This window comes from Prionailurus bengalensis, chromosome B1, assembly GCF_016509475.1.
Source record: "Prionailurus bengalensis isolate Pbe53 chromosome B1, Fcat_Pben_1.1_paternal_pri, whole genome shotgun sequence".
NCBI lineage: Eukaryota > Metazoa > Chordata > Mammalia > Carnivora > Felidae > Prionailurus > Prionailurus bengalensis.
The window spans coordinates 24522413-24547034 of NC_057344.1; the positions used below are offsets into that span (position 1 = coordinate 24522413).

At 34.9% G+C, this 24622-nt stretch overlaps 1 protein-coding gene across 1 annotated transcript in view; it reads left to right on the forward strand.

Annotated features, from left to right (window-relative positions):
- The window catches only part of SGCZ (sarcoglycan zeta), a 226539-nt gene that overhangs the window by 183498 nt on the left and 18419 nt on the right, over positions 1-24622 (forward strand). Inside the window, exon 5 of the mRNA XM_043555381.1 lies at positions 13755-13827. Within this exon, the coding sequence (XP_043411316.1) occupies positions 13755-13827 (73 nt within the window). The remainder of the gene's footprint in view (positions 1-13754; positions 13828-24622) is intronic.

Sequence of the window (24622 nt, forward strand, 5' to 3'; positions counted from 1 at the left end):
AATTGATCTTTGTCAATTATATGTACTGCAAATATCTTCCCCAAGGTCAAGGTTTGCCTTTCAGCTTCTTGGGATGCTCTTTGTTCAGCAGAAATGCTTAATTTCAGTATATGAGTATCATCATTTTTTTCTTTACTATGTGAGAAATCCTTCTCTAATCTGAAGTCAAAAAGATATTCTCCTATGTTGTCGTCTACATATTTTATAACTTGACCCATCACATTTTTAATCCTGCTGAAATTTATTTTGCATAAGTGATGAATACAGTTTGATTTTCCCATATGTGTAAACAATTATTCTAGCATCAGTTATTGAATAATCATTTGTTACTCACTTATTTTTCATAGTGACTGTAATAAATCAAGTTTGCATACAGATGTAAGTTCTTTGGTAAGTTTCTGGAGCCTTCTTTATTCCACTGTCTATTTCTCTCTTTTTACCACAGCCACGCCAACTTAGTAACTTGAACCTTATATGTGTCTTGTTATGTGGTAGGGAAAAATCTTCCTGCTGAAATTGGGGACGGGGTTCAGAATTGCTTTATTATCCTCGGCCCAATATTCTTCCATATAGATTTACAATCAGCTTGTCAAATTCCATGAAAACATCATTGATGACCTGAGATTGCATTAAATCTATTCAAGGTTTTGGAGAAAATGAACAACTTTAGGTTAATATTTTATTTGTTATCACATTACATTTAAAATGGCTTTAATATCTTTTGATTAAATTCGATGATTCATTCTATAAAGGGCTTCCAGAACTTTCATTAAATTTTGAGTCAAAATAATTCTCTAATGTTATTAAATTACCTTTAGGTTCTTTTAGGTTTTCTGTGTAGAAAACTGTATTATACATGAAGCATGAGAAATTTGTTACTTTTTCCCCAAACAATATGCTTTTCACGGATCTTCATTCTTCCTTCCCTTCCGACCAAGGGGTAGTACAAGAACTGTAGTGGGGAGCTGAATTGAAGTAGTGATTCTAGACAAAAGGTGAAACCACATCACACCTTTGTACTGCTGCTGCTCGTAAATGAGATGTTTTAATGTGTCACCAGGAAGTTTGAGGTTGCTGTAGGTTTTGTTGTAGATGACTCTTAACTGTGGGAGAAAGTTCACCTCCATTTTCCTAAAAGGCGGTAATTGTTGTGATCGATGTAGTTAATCACGGAAGAATTTTGAACTTTTTGAGTGGTATATCTGTATCTTTTGATAGGATTAGATAATGTTCTCCAGCAATAAGTTACTCTTGATAATTTTGTTAATTTTCTGTTGTTAAACAAAACTTATATTCCTATAATAAATGCCAAAGAAAAGACCCTGATGCTTCTTACTTTATTGTTGGTTTCAACATGATATTTTCTTTAGGATCTTGGTATCTATACCCATGAACAAATGTGAACCTTTAAATTTTCTGTTTTGTGTTGTTCTTGTCTGAGTTTGGTATTGAAAATATTCTTGATATATTAAGGCGTCGTGTTTTCTCTTTTCCAATTCTCCGAAAATGTTTCTATTAGATTGGAATTTTATTTGGATAATATTGTCAGGACTCACAAACTAAACTAGTTGGGTCTGGTAGTCCTCAGTGAGATGCTATACTCTACATACACACACACACATACACACACACACACAGATATGTATGTTTGTGTCACAACTTATGCTTTCTGGAAAAACATGGAAACTTTATACTCAGAATATTGTGTCTCTGCTGAACAGGTCCATTTGGTGAGGTATTTGGTGAGTATACCAGTGTATTCCAGAAATGTAAAATCACGAATCTAGATGAATCATTGTTCTGTTGTACATCACCTCCCAACTTACCAGCACAGACCCATTTATATAAAAAGATTTGATTTCTATAAAACTCTGAAGCATTATTTTGTAGCTCAGAGGACCACCATCTTTAAAGCTACTTAGTGTGGCGCACAGACCACACATTTAAAATCAGGGTGACATGACAGCTCAAGAAGTTTGAAGATCCCTGGACTTGCCTACAAACTGTGGATACCCAGACTGGTTATGATTTGCATAAAACTCTAATGGTTTACTCTGCTTGGAATCGCTCCAAGTATGGTGCAGAGGCATTCATGGCAATCCCAGCTGGGAATATGATGGGTGCTCATGCTGAAGATATCATTATAGAGGAAAGCAGGGTTAGTTCGGGTAAAAACAAAACAAAACAAAACAAAAAAACAAAAAAAACCCCTGCTATTCTTTACATTAATTAAAAGTAATGCTACCAGTCCTCTTGTGGGTAAAAAACAAACCCAAATAAATGGAGCTCTCTTTGTTTACCTATTGGCACACAATGAATTACATGGCAGCTGATAACATAAAACTCACAGGAGCAATCTGGAACAACAAAAAGTTAAAAAAAAAAAGTGAAACCTCATAGAAATAAAAGGATGAAGGAAATTTATTTTGGCACTAACAACTGCTTTCCGATGTCTGTGTACCTAGCTGTTTCCCATTTAGGCTCTATCTGTGGATGCCACACTACCCTGCTATTACAGGATAGGCTTTGGAGACTTCATTTTTTCACCTGAATTGGTATAAAACTCAGTTATTACTAAATGACTGAAAACATAAATATCAAGGCAAGTTGTCTGCGCAAAGATTCCAGATTCTGACTTTGTCCACATCAACAGAGATACTCAGAAAATGATAGGTAAAGCTGATGTTTTAGGATCACTTGGGTTTCTTGAGGAGAGTATAAGTTGTGTTTAATGAGAGATCATGTTAAAAGTCCTAGCTTTGTTCACATGTCTGTTTGTACAGATTAACCATGTAGCTGAGGCTTGTAAAGATATTTACAGAATTAGCATCTTTTGAATATACGAGGGTGTTTTTTCATAATAAAAAAAAAAGATTCTAGAAGGTTCAAATAAGTCCATAAAGAATGTAATATCTGAAGCCACTGAAGACAATCAGGTACTCTCTGTTTTGGACAACTTCCCTACTGATTTTTACTTCTCATAAAAAGCAATGGAAATGTACCCATTTGATGGCATTGTATCAAAAATCTTAGGAGCAGGGAATTAAGGAATTAAATAAAAGTATGGCTGAGATGATGAGTCCCTCTCCTTGCGCATTCCATCAGGTAGTGATCAGCACGGTGTGCCAGTAAGAAACACAGTCTTCCTGTCTCTGGCTAACAGCAGTAGAAAGCCCATCTTCTCTTCAGAGAATAATCTAAATAGGGGTGAAGAACCCGAGGCATAAAATATAACAAAAAGGCAGAATTAAGGTATTCAGTTTTCTTCCCCAAAGAAACACGAGTTTATCTTGCAACTGACAGCAGATTTTTAGATAAGTGAATTTCCACAAGGATCAGAAAAGCTTCAATGGCATATGGATTGAGGAATGACTGAGTTTCTAAAGGAGAGGGGTACACAGAAAATGTGCATGCATAAAAATGAACATGACCTTAAAGAAGCAAAACTAGTATTAGATATACCATCTGCATGTTAGGTAAAATGCCGAACATCAAAACAAAATAGACTACTAGATTAAGTATTTATTTTTTTATTTTTATTTTTTTAATGTTTATTTATTTTTGAGAGAGAGAGACAGAGAGAGACAGAGTGTGAGCAGGGGAGGGGTAGAGAGAGAGGGAGACACAGAATCCAGGGCAGGCTCCAGGCTCTGAGCTGTTAGCACAGAGCCTGACACGGGGCTCGAACTCACAAGCTGTGAGATCATGACCTGAGCCAAAGTTGGACGCATAACCGACTAAGCCACCCAGGAGCCCCTAGATTAAATATTTCAAAGCTTAAAAAATCTATTTAAATGTGGTAAAAAGATACTTCACCTAGAAATCTGGTTTTATTAATTTTCTTTTTTTTTTATTTTTTTTTATTAAAAAAAATTTTTTTTTTCAACGTTTATTTATTTTTGGGACAGAGAGAGACAGAGCATGAACAGGGGAGGGGCAGAGAGAGAGGGAGACACAGAATCGGAAACAGGCTCCAGGCTCTGAGCCATCAGCCCAGAGCCCGACGCGGGGCCCGAACTCACGGACCGCGAGATCGTGACCTGGCTGAAGTCGGACGCTTAACCGACTGCGCCACCCAGGCGCCCCTAATTTTCTAAATCTTACCATGAACTACTCTTTTATGAACTTTTTTTTACAAAAAAAAAAAAACAAAACAAAAAAAAAACCAAACCCCAATATAGGTAGTTCATTTGTTATCAAGTTATTTCATTGTTTTGTATTTCAATTTCTGTTAGAATGTTTATAACGTAGTGATAAATCGATTCAGACATTCCTGCCTTTTAACAAATCCATAACAATAGAATCTTATGATTATTATGTTTACTAAAGATATGCTCTTGGTGACATTTTTTCATTTAGGATTTTCTAAAAGCCCCAGATGTATATTGCTACCCATTCCTTTAGTGATTATTAAAGGGCAAAATGACAACGTCAGTAATCTTAGACCTTAGAATTTCTTATTATTTCCTGAAAAATATATCTTCAGAGTGAATGAGGAGAGCTCTTCTTAACTATTCTAATATTTTGTGGGGGGAGGAAGGAATTTGAAGGGCGGGTTATTTCTGTATATTTTCCTTAGATGTAATTTTCATCAAACTACATATGCATTCAATATGAGAATAATTTATTTTCTTTTCCCTTCTGTTTTCGTCACACATACTTTAAAATTTCCATTATTTTTGCTTCATTGAAAGCCATAGAATGAGTTAACAAATGAAGAAGCATTCTCCCCTCTTCAGAGGAGCAAATGCTAGTATAATACAAGCTACTTGAAGGTTATAAAACATGAGTAGGAGGGCTCCCCATATTATTTCTACTCTTGATATATTTGAGTCTTTTTTTCATTGGTGAAAAATCAAATATTTTTGAAATATACTGCATCTTGAAGGAAATAGTTTCATTCGTATGCATTTTCCATCTGATTAAGTATCTTTCCCATTATCTTTTTATCTTCTGAAAACCTTCAGAAGTGGAAGAGAGGACATGATTCGGCATCTGGGAGCAAACGCCTTGAGATATTTTTTAAATCATAAAAAATGCTGACTGAAAAGTAAAAACAGATTTTGCAATAATTTATTTTCAGAAATCTTGGCAGCTTATTCTCCAGTTTCAAATGAACAACATGGTGTTCTTTGTTTCCGTTAGACAGACAATTTAACAATATTGTTTCCTTGTTTCATTGGAATAATTAACATTGGCTAGGCTCATAATAACAGTTTCAATAAATGCAGATAGTAGATAGTCACCTCAGGCTATTAATAACCTGATTTGTATTGAAGTGTTGAACAGAGAAATATAGTAAGAAACAGGAAGTTCCCATGTTTTACACATAAATTATAAATAGAATAATTGTTAATGTGTTCATGCTTTCATTCTTCCATTCCCAATTCTTTCTTTCACGTACTGGCCTCAACTATATATCAGAAGAACAGTGCTAAGTGTGCAAAATTAGTTAAGACGAAGTCTTTGAGTTCAACGAACTCATAAGTTACCAGATAAGAATTCAAAGCAAATTGCACAGCAATGTGATAAATGCTATACCAGGAATTTTCACAAGGGGCCGAGGATGCTGACCAGATAGAGGAAGAGCAGAAAGGACCCAGAACATGTTTGTTTCACAGAGAAAATAATCTAGAATCAGCCCCTCAAAAATCTGTAGAGATTATTACCAAAGGGGAGAGAGGCTGAGGGGTAAGTTGGGACGAAGTAGCATTCATGACAGTTCGTAAACATTTCAAAATCTGCAAGAGTTTTATTGTCACTCAAGTGTAAAATGCATAGATAGCACTGCTAAGAGGTAAATTCTACTAAGGCATTTGGGCTTGACTTCTATAGGCGATTGGATTCTGGAAGCATTTTAAGTGAGAACTGCACAATAAGTTTTGTTTTAGAGTGTTAGATGGCAGTGGTGTGGAGGAATAACTGAGAGAAAACAAAAGTGATATTGAAGTTGTGGAAAGAAGTAAACTAATACTGAATTTGAACACAGGAGGGCATCTCAGCATACTTCCCAGTTTCTTTTTTTTTTTTAACCTTTTTTAATGTTTATTTCTTTTGGAGACAGAGCATGAGCAGGAGCAGGAGCATGAGCATGGGAGGGGCAGAGAAAGAGAGGGAGACACAGAACCTGAAGCAGGCTCCAGGCTCTGAGCCATCAGCACAGAGCCCAACGCAGGGCTCGAACTCATGAACCACGAGATCATGACCTGAGCCGAAGTCAGATGCTTAACCGGCTAAGCCATGCAGGCGCCCCCTGCCCAGTTTCTGAATTACTATTCTACTATTCATTAAACTAGCATTAAAAACAGGAGGAAAAGAAAAACTTTCAAGAGAAGGTCCTTAAAGTATTGATCGTTATCAATATTGCTACTGATACATCAATATGTAAGGCACCATGTTGTGTACAAGAATACAGTGGAATATGAGCAATATGTCTGTAATTTTTTAGTTTAGATGGGGAATAACACATAATTTAGAATGAGTGTGACAGGTAGTACACCCTAAATATGTTGAGAGGATGAACAGATTACATTTACCTGAAAAGGTGGGAACAATTAGTAAAGAGATTTCATAGCTAAGTAAAGGAGAAGAAGTCTGAGCAGGTGGATGGGCTCAGATTACAAAAGTTTTGTATGCTAGGCAGAAGCAGTATCCAAGAATTTAAATGTTTCTACTTCTCTCTGGCCTCCTTCCCACGGTGTGCCTTTCCTGATTCCTTTGTTCCTCTTCCATCTGGCTTTTCTCTTTTTTCTTCTCTCTCACTCTCCAGAACAGCTAATATCCCATGCCAGGCCTTAGCCTTCTCTTCTGAAGCCCTTTTTGACAGCTGATATGGAGGCCCTAGGGACACCCAGTCTCTTCCTGGACAGCAAGCACTGCCATGTTCTTCATTTCACTTGCAACAACTTCAGAGAGACATTTAATGAAAGTCTATCTTATACCAGATAAAGTGCTAGGAAGTGGCACTACAGAGTGAAAAAGGCCCCTGATCTCAAATACAATAAAAAAAAAAGATTTTATAATTTGAAATTGTAATTAATTATGATTTTATAATTTATAATTTTATATAATTTATAATTTACAATGGAAAGGGACTTTCAATATAATTAACCAAAAAATTTATGTGCATTCAATAGCACAGGTTCAAACTTGGAGATAACGAATAAATAGGAATATTTTTGCCCCTGAGAGCTCAGTGAATTCACTCTGGACTTCAGCCCCGTTCCAATGGAGGAATTTAAAGTACTGTCCATCTAAAGTTTATTTATTATTATTATTTAAGTCTCTTAACTGTCCTATGGACTGGATGTTGAAGGTGCTGCTGCTACCATTAGTGAGATTCCACCTCTTTAAGTTCTTAGTGCTGATTGCTAGCTTGGAATTCTTATAAATTCCATGACTGAGGGGCGCCTGGGTGGCGCAGTCGGTTAAGCGTCCGACTTCAGCCAGGTCACGATCTCGCGGTCCGGGAGTTTGAGCCCCGCGTCAGGCTCTGGGCTGATGGCTCAGAGCCTGGAGCCTGTTTCCGATTCTGTGTCTCCCTCTCTCTCTGCCCCTCCCCCGTTCATGCTCTGTCTCTCTCTGTCCCAAAAATAAATAAACGTTGAAAAAAAAGATAAAAAAAAAAAAAATTCCATGACTGAGATTTCACATTGAGAAGAGAAATATCCTCAGGAATGGCGTCCTGTACTACTCTTTCCTTAACTTTTCTTTTGACTATTTTTTTAAAAGTTTATTTTTTGGGGTGGGGGGTGGTTCAAAGAGGAGACACAGAATCCCAAGAAGGCTCCATGTTGTGAACACAAACCCAGCACAGCTCAATCCCAAGAACCATGAGATCAATACTGGAGCCCAAATCAAGAGTTAGAAGCTTAACCAGTGGAACTGCCGAGGTGCCCCTTCCTTTGACTTTTAAAAGGGAGCTAAAGCCCTGTTTTACCAATCCAGCTACTCCTATGATGAATTTCTGATAACCCCACGCAGAGAGCTAAGTATAAAACACAGAAAAATCGCAGCTATCCATTGTAGTTAGTAAAGGACCTGCTATGCATTTTTGTTTTCATTTTTCTGCAGTTGTTTAAGCATTAGGATAAAGTTCAATTAAAAGGGAGATTATGCTGGACATAACTATTTAGAAGAAACTTCTTTCTCAGGTTTTTGGGTGTTGATCGATCGTATCTGGTAACTAAGCAACTGCATTAGGGAATTCCTTGACTACTGAATAGAGTCTTGATTAATAATATTAATTCACTATTTAAGAATCTCTTTACAGCGTCTAAATTTCAGATTTCAGAATTCAGCATGAGACCATGTAACTTGAAGCTGACGTTTTAGGATCAGCGATTTCACGTACTAACGACTGGACCCATGGTGGGCCATTAACTCTACAAACACAATGTGTATGTCTTCTGTGGCTGATTTTCACAAATAAAAGTGACAGAGGGAACTAAGGAATACTGAATTCTTACAGCGAACCAGGCACATTTATATCCTATTTAAGAAAACCCTAACCCAACCTGTAAGGTTGGTATTTCTATCTTTAATTATATCTATGGAAATTGAAGTTTGGACAGATGAAATGACTTGCTGAAGTCATTTAGGTAAGAATGAAGGAGCTGGAGTTGTCTCCTTTTGTCTGCTGACTTCAAAGTGCCTAGTGTATACATCAGAAAACCTGAAGGCCAAAATTCTAGCTCACCAATGCGGTATTTAATTTCTCTGATTACAGCTTCCTCATTTTTCAGATGTAAACAATATATTATCTACTTACATTAAAAATGTCTGTGAGAGGGACCCCTGGGCAGCTCAGTCAGTTAAGCATCTGACTCTTAATTTCGACTCAGGTCATGATCTCACAGTTGTGAGCTTGAGCCCAATGTCTCGACGTTCTCGCTGGGAGTGGAGCCTGCTTGAGATATTTTTTTCCTCTCCCTCTCTGTCTGCCCCTCCCCCACTCACTCTCTCTCTAAACAAATAAAAAAGTCCGTGAGAAAAAATGAGATAATTTATGTCAAGTTAATATTTCAAAGCACAGGGGTATCTTTGTTTTGCTTCCATGTGTATTACTGATCACAGGTGTCTCCACCCAAAGCCAATGACCTCATAAAATTTTCTCTGAAATTAACTGTAATGGAATTTATGAAGCTAGTGGCCAGAAAAACGTCACATTTCACAGAACATACATACATATAAATGAATATGAATATAGATATAAATATAGATATGAATATATAAATATAAATATAAATATATATTTAGTTACTATAAACTCGAGGAAGAACCTGGGAACACCAAGTATTTTTGGTTTGGTTTCTTTTTTTGGTGACCTCTGTTCTGGGGCTAATGGCAAACAACTTCAAGTAAAACATTTAGAGTATGGATAACCACATTAGGAGGGATATGTAAATTTACTTTTAATGGCATTCTTCATTTGGTGGGGAGGATGGCATTTTATGTTAGGCATTTGTAAAAAGTAGCATTCTACTTACACTGTCGTAAACTGTCTTTAAATGTGGAGTAGGATCACAGTCCATGTATATAGTCTTTCTCCTCCCCAGCAAAGCAGAATATGCCATCCTGCTTACTTGTCATTGAATGACATCCAGCGTTTTTTTGACCCAAAAGTTTGCTTGTCTCATCTTTCCAGACCTTTACAATAGTCAACAGTCTATGTTTTCCCCAAGTCTTAAAACATCATCATCACTTTAAACTGATATACCCTTCAACATCTATACAGTCAAGCAGAATAGAACATTATACCCTTTTGAATGGTCCCTTAAAATAACATTAAACAACAAATATTTGGGGCGCCTAGGTGGCTGGGTTGGTGGAGGTCTGACTCTTGATTTCAGCGCAGGTCATGATCCCAGAGTTGTGAGATCACGCTCCATGTTGGGATGCTTGCTGAGCATGAAGTTTGCTTAGGATTCTCGCTGTCTATCTCTCTCTCTCTCTCTCACTCTCCCCCCCCCCCATACCCCTTCTCCAGCTCACTTGTGCACGTGCTCTCATTCCCTCTCTAAAATAAATAAATAAAGGGCACCTGGGTGGCTCAGTGGGTTAAGCTTCATCCAACCTCAGCTCAGGTCATGATCTCACAGTCTGTGAGTTCGAGCCCTGCATCAGGCTCTGTGCTGACAATGCAGAGCCTGCCTGCTTGGGATTCTCTCTCTCCTTCTCTCTCTGCTCCTGCCTCACTTGTGGTCTCTCTCAAAAATAAATAAATAAACTTTAAAAAGTTAATTAAAATAAATCAAATAAATTAAAATAAGTAAATAATACAATAGAATAAAATTTGAAAACAAGTTTATTTACTCAACAAGTTACATACATATTATATATATTATGATATATAAGGAAACATCTGCGTTTTGCACATTCTTGTCCTTTTTCTGTCCCTCTGTCTTTTCGGTTTCCGTGGACTTTATAGCTTACAATGTGAAAATTCATCACACATTCCTTCTTTTCCTGAAATGAGAGTAAATGTGGTCTGTACACATCTGTACTCTTGGTACCAAATACATGTTGACTGATGGTTAGGGTCACCAGGTATAATACATGATGCCCAGTTGAAATATTTTTTTGAGGATAGGTTACAATTCATTTATTTTTAAAATATTTTTTTTATTTATTTATTTTTTTTTATTTTTTATTTAACATAACAGTTAACATACAGTGTAATATTAGTTTCAGGTATACTATATAGTGATTTAATTTTGAATTTCAGATAAACAACACATCAATTTTACTCTAAATATGACCCATGCAAATATTGCACATTTATATTAAAAAATATTTCATATTTATCTGAAATTCAGAATTAATGTGATCCCCTATATTTTTAATTGCTAAGTCTGGCACTAATCATCTGACATTTGTAAAAATTCCCAATTCCAAGGAAATATGTATTTTAGGGGCACCTGGGTGGCTTGGTTGGTTAAGTGTCCAACTCTTGATTTCAGCTGAGGTCTTGATCTCAAGGTTCATGAGTTTGAGCCCTGCATCAAGCGGCCAGCACAGAGCCTACTTGGGATTCTCTGTCTCCCTCTCTCTCTCTCTCTCTCCAATCCTGCTCATATTCTCTCTCTCTCTCTCTCTCAAAATAAACAAATAAGCTTTCAAAAATTACAAAGGAAATACATTTATTTATTTATTTATTTATTTTGTGAGAGAGCACATGAATGAGGGAGAGGGACAGAGAGAGAATCTTAAGCAGACTCATGCTTAGCATGGAGCTGTATCCCATAACCCCAGGACCATGACCTGAGCCGAAATCAAGTGTCAGGTGCTCAACCGACTGAGCCACCCAGGCGCCCCAGAAATTTGTATTTTAATTTTGACTTTTTATGCTGTGAGAGTATGTGCTTGCTTCAGATGGCTTTTATCTTCTTTCACTGATTTCCTTTTAAGATTATCATTATTGCTTATTAGTTATTACCCCCTTGGCTCATTCTGGGACAATAAAGGAGAAGTTAAGAGTACTTTTCTCATTATCTGGAGGTCTATAGTTAGTAATTTATTTATGTTATTTTATTCAGTTTTCAAGTTAGCCCCTTAGAGGATATGATTATACATTATTTCTTCAAGAATCATTTGTTTTTAATCATCAATAATTTTCTATACTGATACTTAGAATTAAGACTTCTATCAGCTTTTAATCCTCTTTGAAAAATTAAAGCTTTGATAGCTTTCCCCTTTTACTTTTGCTGATATGTTCTGTGCTAAGTTACTATATGTTCCATTCCATGTTTGAAAATAAATATTGCTACTGTTCTTTAATTGTATTTTTGTCATCTCGTTTGGGAAGTCTTCAAAGTCATAGAATAGTGGAAATTAATTTTTAAACTTTACAGATGGATAACTATTTTTTCTGGAAGTTATATCCTCTTAAAATGATAAAGGGGTCTCTCGTTGGGATATGAAAACTTATACCTTGGAATGTTTTCTCAAATGCCACCTTCACCACCATCACAAAATTAGGGTTTTATCTAAAACTGTTACTTTATTTTCAAAGACCTATTCCTAATAATTTTCCACTCACAGAAATAAAGCACCTTATAAAATATCAAAAGAGCAAACTCCATGAAGAAATAATTGCTCTGATAGTCTGTCTATATATCATATGCCCTGCAGTCTCTTTAACAAAACATCAACAAGTAGTAAAACCAACCCAGTGAGAGGTCAACAAATGCCAATAGCTTTTAGCTTATAAATTGAAATCTGTAATCTTAGGAATTTATTACTGCAGAACCTTGTAAATTTATCCTTAGAACCATAACATAGATGAAACCATGTTACTGTCTTTGAAAAAAATCTCTTCCTCTCTGATTCAAGATCAAAGTCTGCATTGCTGTTTTATGTACAGGAGTTGTCTGGTGATCTCAGTATGTTTCTATATAAAGCCACTTATTTTTAAGGAATTTAGGTGTTAGCTCTAATTTTCTAGTGAAAATTTCATGTTTACTGAAGAAATCACTGCTTGTTTTTCATATACTGAATCAATACATTTTTCATTGTTCTTCACAATTAGCATAAGCAACTTTATTTTATAGGTTTAAAATTTATGTATTTTATTTGCATTATTTGTATTATTTTGTATAATTTGTATTATTAAGCTGGTGTTGGGGCCATTGAAGGAGCAGACATGACATTTTTACACCAAAATGTTTGATGAAGATTAAACCCAAAGAAAATAAAATTAATCCAGATGGAATGATCTAAAACATCTATGTGAAATTACAAAAGAACAAAAATGAGATTTTGTCATCAATATTTTTTTTGTATTTTTGAAAAGGAAGATCATTTTATTTTGCTCAGTTAAACTATGGAAAAGCTCTGGGATCCAGGACAATCACATGGAGTCAATAAATGATAGTGTAGATGGAATACCATTCAACTGCCTGAGCAAAGTGTTAGAGTGCATGACCTGTTCAGGTAACCAGGAGCTCACATAAAGTCAACTCTATAGAAATGATTTTGAGCAGTTCATGGTTTTAGATAGAGCCTTAGTACCAAAGAAGCCAAATTAAATTGCTATTGATAATCACTCTAATAAAAGTGGGCCCTGTGTGGGGGAGAATTGCCAAGTGTCCCATGAGACCTATGTCTTTAAAGAATTAATGATAGGGGCACCTGGGTGGCTCAGTCGGTTGAGCGTCCGACTTTGGCTCAGGTCATGATCTGATGGTTTGTGAGTTCGAGCCCCATGTCGGGCTCTGTGCTGACAGCTCAGGGACCGGAGCCTGCTTCGGATTCTGTGTCTCCCTCTGTCTCTGCGCCTCCCCCTCTCATGCTCTGTCTCTGTCAAAAATAAATAAACATTAAAAAAAAGAATTAATGATATACTACAAATGATCTCCTCTCCACATTTTCATTCATGCTCTGCCATTTGTAGAAAGACAGAACTGAGTATTGTGATCTATCCCTCCCTCAAATATACTTACCTGGGAAATAAGAAAGGGGAAGGGGATGGATCTTTGTTCTTTGATCAGAGAGTGAAAATTCTACCTCAATCTAAACTTTTCTAAATACGGTCATCTTAAAAGTTAGCTACCAAGGGACATTTAGATTTACCCTTCTTGGCCCTTCACTACCTTGAACACTTTTCCAATTTTTCTATTTCATTTTCTGTACTCCTGTTTCTAGCTTTCCCCTTTTTGAATGCATATTTGATGCATAAAAATAGAGATGAAAACCAATATGTCTGTCTACTTGTTTGTATCGACTGCTGACTACTGGATTCATGTTCTGTCCAGGCACCGAAGGAGCAGTATTCGGGCACTCTGTTGAGACACCTCACATCAGAGCAGAACCTTCCCAAGACCTCAGGTAAGTTCTGGGTCTTCCACGTATGTCAGACTTTCCATCACTGTTGATGGCCCTTGGTATGTAAAGAAGTAAAATAGAAAATGTGCTACATATTTGTATAAAGAGTTGACATTCCCTGCCTACATGGTAAATGACAAGTATTTGAGGGCAAGAAAATGTGTGTTATTATTGTAACCTTCTGTATATTTTTGCCCCTAGCAAACATACAATGAATATAAAAATAAATATATCAGACATGAGTGTGGAAAAGGCAGTTATAGAGAAAATTTGGAGGAGAATTAATAAAAATAAGGATTCCAGAAAATCCAACATAGACAATGAAATACATGACACATCTAGGCAGAAAGAAAGAGGCGGCAGAGAGTAGGAAAAATCTATAAATGGTCAGGGAATGTTATGTAAAGGGAAACACAAAGCAAATATGAATAGTAACCAGAAAAAGACAGAACTTAATTACCTTATGATGGATTCCTCAATCTAGTATTTCCAACGGAATAGGCTGCTTCCTGACAATGTGCTGTTTCTAAGAGGCACAGTTGTATGTAACAGCCCTCACTACCCAGAAAATTGTGAGATGACAACTTTATAGGGAATTCTCCCCAAGAAAATCACAGCAACTGTTAATAAAATTTGTAATATTAAAATCTATCAAGTGATCAATGAATGATCTTGATTCAATAAATAAGGTTTGGGGTCCAGTGATATTTTATATAACTTATAGCAGTAATCATTTCACAACTTTTACGTACATGAAATCATTAGGTAGTACACCTAAAACTAATACAACTTTATATGTCAATAAAAAAGATGTTTTATATAGTTACTTTCTGATAGATAAATTACATTCCAAAATACATTTCTATAGGATGAAAAAAAGACAACAATAATGATATTTAAAAAGTAAATCACACATTAGAAATCATTTTCAAAGCTGAATCAAAGTATCAACCCGGGAGACAGTCTTTGTCTTAGAAAACACAATATAAATATTAAGCAAAACCCAAATTGTTTCATAAAGATCAGGTGCAGCCCTTCTCATTTGGATGAGCGGAAAACACTGCTCAAATGAAAATAGAAATGAAAATAGAAAAATAAAGTAAAACGATTTAAATGTTTTAAAAAAGCCATACTTTCACAACAGTAACTTTTTCAGACCTTTATAGTTCTGTGATAAAATTTTCTAAGGAACGCAGTTTCTCACTATCTCAGTATTTCAGATTCAAACCGGCTAGTTGACAAAACCAGAAGAAGGTGGCCACGATCTTCCTGTGATCAAGGCGCTTTTCTATTAGACAAAGATAATAACTGTTTGCTCAATGCCAAAATCCCAACTCAGTGGCAAAGGATTTAGACGGGTTGAAGAGTATGTGTAAACAGCAACTCATAATGCGTTATAGTTTTAACTTAGGGCTCTTTTCTCAGTTAGGAATTCCCACATTTTTGTGTGATTATTTATTTTTTCCCCTCCCCATCTAACAAAGGTGTATGTTCCCTTAGACCAACATCTGAATCTTCGTTGTTTATCTTCAGTGCTATAGCAGTCAACATATATCTCACACATAATTGTGTCTGATAAATACTTATTAATGTGAAATACTGATATAGCAAAACTCAATAACGAAGACACTGAGCGCATGTAATGTAAGAAACGTGGTGGTCGTTACTGCATTATTAGGACCCAGGTGGCTGACATTGACTCCAAGCGTTTTTGAACTGTGTTTTAATACAGATGCCAGAGTTAATTGATTCATTCCTTAAAAAAAATGTTTAAATTACACCATTCTAAAAGAAACTTCTTTTTACGTCTAACATTTTAGTAATTATATACTCAGTGTATGATTTTCGTTATGAAAATCTATTGCTAAAAGAAAAATAGGAAGTGTTATTTTAATTACCTTGCTGACATGTCTCAAAATTCATAAGTGTGAATGTGAATTAAATGATAATTAGTATATGGTGTTTCTGGTTTTTATTTTCTAATTATTCATCAATTATTTAAATATTGCACTAAGCTGAGTTTATCTGCTAGTGCTAAAAGCAAATTAGTAACCCCCCAGATGAGCGTTACTGATCTAAATTTGAAACTGAGACAGAAGCAAAGCACAGTAATGATGGGGGTATTCAATTATTCATTTGTGTACATGAAGATTAAAAGCAGAGTGTCTGAGAAGATCTTTACAAGTCCTGCTGACAATTTTCCTTTCAGGGCAGTAAGAAGTACTCTTAGTCGACACCTAATTCTAATCAACAAGGTGAGATTGGTTGGCCAGGTAAATCAAATGGTAATTTGGGGAGTAAGTAGCCGTGTTGTCTTTAATTTTGTTTTTGTCGAGAATAAGAGACTTTAGAAAGATAAATTTCAAAAAGTTTATTAAAGAGTATAGGGAATGTTTTGGTGTGGACATGAAGTAGATTTCTATAATTTATTTATTCAACGAATGTTTGATGAGTGCTTAATGTGTGCCAAATTCTGTTCTAGTTTCCATGTGCATTTCAAACCTACACATGTAGATTTTCTATGATGTCTTACACAAAGTTATATTGCTTTTCACTAGGGACCTCTGTGTTAAAAAGGCTAAAACAATGTATATTGAGTAGTCGAGACATAAGGGTATATTTTCCCAGAATAGCACAAATATGAATGTTCTTCCTTTTTTATTTCTTAAATTAATTTAGCTAAATTATCACAGTTCAAAAGAGTGTCTGCACTTTATGGTGAGAAGTGAGGAAACCCGTTTTATATTGCCCAAAGATTGTTTGGATCTGAGTTTCATTAACTGTTCCAAGAAAAGAAAAGAAAACAAAACAAAACTAATCTGGACTTGGGATCAGTAAAATGAATTAATATGTAATGATGTAGCTGGAATCTTTTCATCATGTTCATTCTTGTGTGAATATAATTTTAAACTGAAATGTTAAGTTTTGCAGGCTCCAAACTGATCTCCGAAAACACATAGCTCTCATATACGTCATTACTGTGTTCAAGGAAAAGCCACCATGTATAAGGTAGTAAGGATTTTGCACTGAGATGTTTTGTCAATAAGAGGTTCTCCTCTCCTCCCCCCTCTTCCCTCTCCCCTTTTCCTTTCTACTCTGTCTCTCTGTTTCTTTCTTCTTCCCTTTTACTATTTCATTCTATGTATGTATATATTTATTTAGAGTTGATAGCAAATGATCATTATCAGAAGCTTGTATTAGGGTGTAATCTTGGAAACATAGAGCAACAATTGATGTAAACATTTGTTTGATCTAATTTGAAGAAAGAGACCATAACTGAAAGTGCAAGTAAGCAGAAAACAAACCAACCAAAAAAATAGAGGCCACGAAAACCATGTGATTTGCAGCTGAAGAAAACTCTCCACAGCTTGAAGTGATACGACAGTAAAATTGCTTGTATATTCAGGTCAAAGTTTACATTGTGTTTTTCCCCCCTTAAAACATTTTTCTGTTCAATTTTCTATTCATTCCATCATTGAAATAAAAAATAATTCACTAAATGCCTGACACCATGTTAAATATTTATGAAGAACCAGAAACATGATGCTTAAGTTCTGCTTAAGTTTCTATTTAGTAATTGCATCTCACAACTTACTTTTTAAAAGGAGTCTGAATTCTGTTCTCAGAATGTTGAAAGTTCTTCTAGAGACCTAGGCTTTTTTTTTTTCAAATTGAGAATTGTATAATACCATAAAAACAAAATCTGTTGCATCTTTAGTATGTAAACACAATAAAAACAGCATTTCTTGGGAAAAAAACAGGTGGTAGGGTGACTGAATTTCAACATTACTCCTTTTCTCTACAAGAATCTCTTGGTACCTACTATAAAAACTAGTCTGAAATCCGTCACTATGATTGCTATAATGCTTTCAAAATGAACACAAATAGTACTTCACTAATTCCAATGACTAATCACATAGGAATTCACAAGCTTTGCAAATAAACATGAGTTTCATTTTTCAACAGGCCCCTTTAGAGAATGTTTTGTAAGAAAATGAATTAAAATGAAACCTCTACTATGTTGTAAACCCTCCTCAGGGGAGGACTGACAATTGCTATATAGGACAGGAGCAGGGCATCATTTAATTGTTAATGCTGTATTGCCAAGAGTCTACTTACCAGATTGTTCTCGAAGGGAATACAGGTTTAGTCTAATTTGAGTTCCAGAGTATTCTGGAATGTTTGAGTTCCAGACTTCTATAGGACTTCTATAGGAATTCTAGGCTTATTTGAGAAGGTCATGGTATCTAGAGAAAACCAGTATAACCTAAGGCTTAGTGAAATTTTATCAATTCTTTTTCTTTATGATTTTGGGGCTTTCCATCTTGTTTCAAAGGTTGTCTTGTTTTGTATTTGGGTATTTCCAGTATTTTCTTTTAATTTTCTGTCAGTTAGTTTTACACTGGGTATTTTTTAGTTTTATGTTGTGAATAAACACCGTGGGAAATTATGTTTTGAATTTTCTTCTGATTTGCTACTGAAAATTACAGCCTGTGATTTACTACTTTTTGTATTTAGAATAGATAGAACTGGAAATTATTCTTGCAGAGTGTGTTAAGGATCTAATGTTATTGTCTTCAGTATGGATAGACAATTTAGTAAGCATCATTGACTAAGTAACCTAGTATTTCCACCCAAAATGATTGCTACATTTGTCAGATATTAATTTATCATAAATACTTTTGATCTATTTAAATTATATTGTGTCCATTGATGAAATTTATATTTTAATTCCAATCTCCTTTTGAATTGAAATAATTTCATGTTAATTTCTAATTTAAAAAAGAAAATGTCTGGGGTGCCTGAGTGGCTCAGTTGGTTAAACATCAGGCTCTATGCAGGTCATGATCTCATGGTTCCTGAACTTGAGCCCTGCTATGGGCTCTGCACTCACTCTTCCTCTCTCTCTGCACTTCATGGGATTCTCTCTCCCTGTGAAAGAAAGAAAGAAAGAAAGAAAGAAAGAAAGAAAGAAAGAAAGAAAGAAAGAAAGAAAGAAAGAAAGAAAGAAAGAAAGAAAGAAAGGAAGGAAGGAAGGAAGGAAGGAAGGAAGGAAGGAAGGAAGGAAGGAAGGAAGGAAGAGAAAGAAAGGAAGGAAGGAAGGAAGGAAGGAAGGAAGGAAGGAAGGAAGGAAGAAAAGAAAGAAAGTTTTAAAAAGGAATTGCTTATTAGTTTAAAAAAATAAACTAAATAAAAATCTGATAAATGTTGCACATACTTTTCTTCCCAGAATAGTTTAACATAATGTTTTAAGTTTCAAGAGACTCTCTTTGGATTCTTGTTGAGATTTTACTACATACGTTTATTACTTTTTTAATATTGGATTTATGATAGGAAAGTAGATACGAGTTTACTTTTATCCAAGAATATATCAGATTCTTGAATTTTCAGGTAAATAATATCAGATGTGCTTTCTAGATATCCCTCTCCCAGAAATAGCTGTGAAATACACACATTGAGTGTTATAGCATTCATATTAATATGGTCATTTAGCAATGGAATTGTATATAGTTTAGAAGCATCCCTTTTGTAATTAGTATTTTTTTCATTCTTAAATTTTATTTAAATCCAAGTTAGCTAACATGTCATTATTATTCTTTACTGAGTTTTAATACAGTCAATGACAATCAAACACTAGCATCAGTTAACAGTTTTCCTATTTGGATCTGCCTAGGTGATGTTTTATAAACTTTAACGAAAACAAACAAAATGGATATTCCTATAAGATCTGAGACCACACCTTCTTTCCCAACACCTTATGAAAATTCTCAAACATATTCAATATTGAAAGCATCTTGCAGTGCCCACCTATATACTCCCAGCTAGATGCCTCCATTATCATTCTCCTATAGGTCTTTAATCACATATGTACACATTCCACTAGCCATCTGCCAGTAGATCTTATTTTTATGCATTTGAACATAAATTGTACGTATCTGTACACTTTACCTGATCACTTTGGCCTGCATATCATTATCTAGTTTTCAATATTGCTTGAAGTTTTTTTATTGTAAAATAATTATACAATGACATTCACAAATAATTAAGTGCACATTTCCTGAGTTTTGACAAATGCATTTACCTGTGTAACCCAAATTCCTGTCAAGAAATAAAACATCATCATCACCCAAGAGAGTTCTCTTATGCTCCTTCCCGGAAATCACCACCACTACCCACAAGAAGCTACTTTTCTCTTACCCTTTTCACTCTGGATTAGATTAGATTGATTTAGTACTAAATATAAAATACAATACAATATGTACTCTTCTTTGCAAGATTTCTTTCACTCCTCATGATGTTTTTGAGATCCATCCCTGTTGTCGACTGTATCAATGGTTCCTTCTGCCTTTTTACTGATTAGTATTCTTTTATATGAACATATAATATTTTATGTATGTATTTTCCTAATTGATAGACACTTGGGATATAGCTGGCATATATTAAGCTTTATATGAAAATGCCAGAGCTTTCCAAAGTGATTATATCACTTTCTGCTAAAAATGAATGAGAATTTCAGCAGCTGCACATCTTCCCCAGTATTCAGTAGTGTTAGCATTCTTACTCATTTGAACCATTCTGGTAGGTGTTTAGTGTTATTTCATGTTTTTAATTTTCCATTACTTGATGAGTAATGATATTAATGACTTTTGCTTGTGCATATGGAACGACCATATATTGTTTAGTGACGTATCCATTTCTTTATAAACTTTTGTCCGTTTATTTTAATTATGTTTTTTGTATTTTTTCTTTCATTTTTAATTTTTTTTAATGTTTATTAATTTTTAGAGAGAGAGACAGAGACAGAGCAGGAGTGGGGAGGGGCAGAGAGACAGGGAGACACAGAATCCGAAGAAGGCTCCAGGCTCCGAGCTGTCCGCACAGAGCCCAGTGCCAGGCTGGAACCCAGGAACCATGAGGTCAAGACCAGAGCTGAAGTCAGATGCTCAACCAACTGAACCGCCAAGGAGATCCATGTTTTGTGTATTTGTATTTTATATTTCTGTATTTTATCTTTGAGCTGGAGGATTATTTATATATCCTGGCACCAGTCCTTTGTAACATCTGTAACATCTGTATTTTGTGGATATTGTCTCCCAATCTATGGGTATATTCATTTTACTGATGGATTTTGAAAGGCAGCTTTTCACCTTGAAGACATCTAATTTATATATATTTTTTAATATTTACTAGTTATTCCTTTTTGTGGCCTAAGAAAACTTTTCCTACTCCCAAGTCACAAAGATATTTTCCTTTAAAAACCTTATGTTTTAGCTTTTACTTTTGATAACAGTGGGTGGTATAGATTGAGATTCATTTTGTCCTTACAGAGATCAGTTATTTGAGCAGCATTTGTTGAAAAGACTTTGCTTTTTCTCACTGGATCACTTTACTGCCTTTGTCAAAATCAGACGACCCTACATGTTAAAATTTATTTCTAGTGTCTCAGCATTGTCTTCATTATTAGAGTCTTGCAATAAGGTTTTAAGTTCAACATTGTTCTTTTTCCAGATGGTTTTGGATATTCTGTGATCTTTGCATTAGCTACATAATCCTAGGCAAATGACTCAACCACACTAAGATTCAACTGCTTCCTAAGTAAAATATGGATAGAGTACGCATTTCTCAGAATTGCTGGGATGATTAAGAGATAATCCATGCTAAGCTTTAAGTATAGAATGAGTTCCCAGTATTAGATGATTATAATTATATGGCTAATTCACTAATAAAGAAGGGTAAATTTAATGATGGTTGTCAATGGCTACAATATTTTATTTTTAACGTATTCTATGATTTTATTTATCAGGTAACTGAGCCCCATAGAGATTAACTGTATTTAAAATTTGAGTAGAACTCTGTAGAACCTATGAGTTTCTTATTCAAAGTCCTACATTTAATTCTTTCATTAGGTCGACATATCTCGAGCACAGTACTTTTCAGTGAGTACAAACCTCAATTTCCCAGACTACTTTTTAGAAATAACTTTCATTACTTCAGTATACAGCAGAACTTTCAATACAGGGAATTATTTTCTATGATTCTACAATTTATAATATAGCTTTTAGAAGCATCCAGCTTCTAGTAATGACTTGGGAAAATACTATTACAATTTTATTAGTGTTAATAAAATATTACTAATAAAATAGCCAATGAAATCATCAAGCCATTTTGATAAGCTGGCATGGCTAGTAATAGGTGTTGCCTACTTTTATATTTTAAAAAAATTTGTATCTAAATCTATTTATTCTCTAGAGTTCTTTGGATAGGTAATGTTATAATCATAAGCCTATCTAATTTCAAAGACTTTTCAAAGTGCCTGATTGTGCTTAAACGCAAAGATTTATTCCCAGAATTCATGGAGTTTAACATGTGGAGTTTAGATGGAGGTTTACAGCAAATTTGCATACCATTTGTGGACAAAAATATTCTTTTCCTATTAGCATAGCTAGATCTTGAGACAATGTACCTTGGTATGGAGGTAATATATGTGCATATATGTAAGTGTAACTGTAGATGTAATTGCCAGTGGATGATTCAGATATATGTATCTGTAAATGTTCACAATGATTTATGCTATCCACAATAGTGTCAGTTTTTAGGACTCCATATATGTTATGATTTTTTGCCCACAGAAAATTAGTTTATTATGCTAGATAGGCAAGCTTGTAAAACATAGTTTGCAAGCTTACTTTAATTTTCATATTCATAAGAACTACTATACTGCCACTTGTGAAAAGAGAATTATTAAATCCTCCAAATAGTCTAATAGTTTTGTTACATACTCTTTAACTGAGCACTCTCTATGAGTAATTTAAGTTCCTAGTGTATATTACTCATCTGCATTGGCCATTATTTAAACCAGACAGTATTATTAATAATAAAATTTATATTATTTCTTTTTTTCACCTTTTAAATTTTCTTTTAATTCCGGTTACTTAACACACTAACTGGAATTATATTAGTGTTATATTAGTTTCAGATGTACGATAGTGATTCAACAGTTCGATACACCACCCTGGGCTCATCATGACAAGTGCAGTCCTTAATCCCATCACCTATTTAACCTATCTCCAGCTCCCCTGCCTTCTGGTAACTATAAGTTTGTTTTCTATAATTAAGAGTCTGTTTATTGATTTCTCTCTCTATTTTCTCCCTTTACTCATTTGTTTTGTTTCTTAAATTCCATATATGAGTGAAATCATGTGGTATTTGTTTTTCTCTGACTTATTTCACTCAGCATAATACACTCTGGCTCCATCCATGTCATTGCAATGGCAAGACATTTCATTCTTGTTTATGGCTAAATAATATTCCATTATATGCACATACACATGTATATAATGGGAAGTTTCCATCATTTGCTTGTTGTAAATAAGGCTGATATAAGCATAGGGGTGCATGTATCCCTTTGAGTTAGTATTTTTCTATTCTTTGGGTAAATACCCAGGAGTGTGATTACTGGATAGGGTAGTTCTATTTTTAAATTTTGAGGAAACTCCATACTGTTTTCCACAGTGGCTGCACCAGTTTGCATTCCCACCAACAGTGCAAGACTGTTCCTTTTTCTCCACATCCTTGCCAACACCTGTTGTTTTCTTGTGATGTTGATTTTAGCCACTTGACAGGTGTGAGGTAATAGCCCATTGATTTGCATTTCCCTGATGATAAGTGATGATGAATATCTATTCATGTGTCTGTTGGCCATCTGGATGTCTTTTTTGGAGAAATGTGTGTTCATGTCTTCTGCTCATTTTTAATTGGATTATTTGTTTTTCAGGTGTTGAGTTTTGTTTTTTAAATATATTTTGGATACTAATCCTTTATCAAATATGTCATTTGCAAATATCTTCTCCCATTTTGTAAGTTGCCTTTTAGTTTTGTTGATTGTTTCCTTCTCTGTGCAGAAACTTTTTATTTTGATGAAGTCCCAATAATTTATTTTTGCTTTTATTTTTCTGGCCTCAGGGAACATAGCTAGAAAAAAAGTTGCTATAGCCAATGCCAAAAAGGTTATTGCCTGAATTATTTTCTAGTATATTTATAGTTTTAGGTCTCACATTTAGATCTTTAATCCATTTTGAATTTATTTTTGTATATGGTGTAAGAAAGTGGTCCAGTTTCATTTTTTGGCATGTTGCTGTTCAGTTTTCCCAACACCATTTGTTGAAGAGACAGTCTTTTTCCCATTGTATAGTCTTTCCTGCCTTGTCAAAGATTAATTGACCATATGGTTGTGGAAATAAAATTTGTATTATATCTTAATGATTACCACACTTAGTTTTATCAAGATTAACAAAAAATACAGTTGAAGCCTGTTTAATTCAAAGTCTTCTTCACTTCATAACTTGAAGGATTTAGCAGTACTGTAAAATTGCTACCACCTTTTGAATGTTTTTTATGTATTCATTGAGTTTATATCAAGAAATGAAAATATTCTTGTAAAACTTTATTTACATGTTTTGTCTCCATTGCACTGTTATTAGAAACTCAGCCCCAGTCTGTTCAGTTCTCTTCTTTTTCCTTGGGGTTGTATAAGGATACCAAGGAGCTTACACCGTGTCAAAGATTTGGGGGCGACGTTTGATCATTGGTAGCTTCATGACCCAAAGTAGCATTTGCCAAGAGCTTCTCATTCTTCTCTTCACTTAGTATTCCTCCACCACAGGTCACTGCCCCTCTGTCCTTTGAGAATCTTTGGTCTCTTGTCCTCAGTCGTCTGAGTCCTGAGATATCCCTACTTTCCTCAGAGCTCTAGCATCTGAAGAATAAAGTCCTTACGATGTAGAACTTGGCCTCAAGT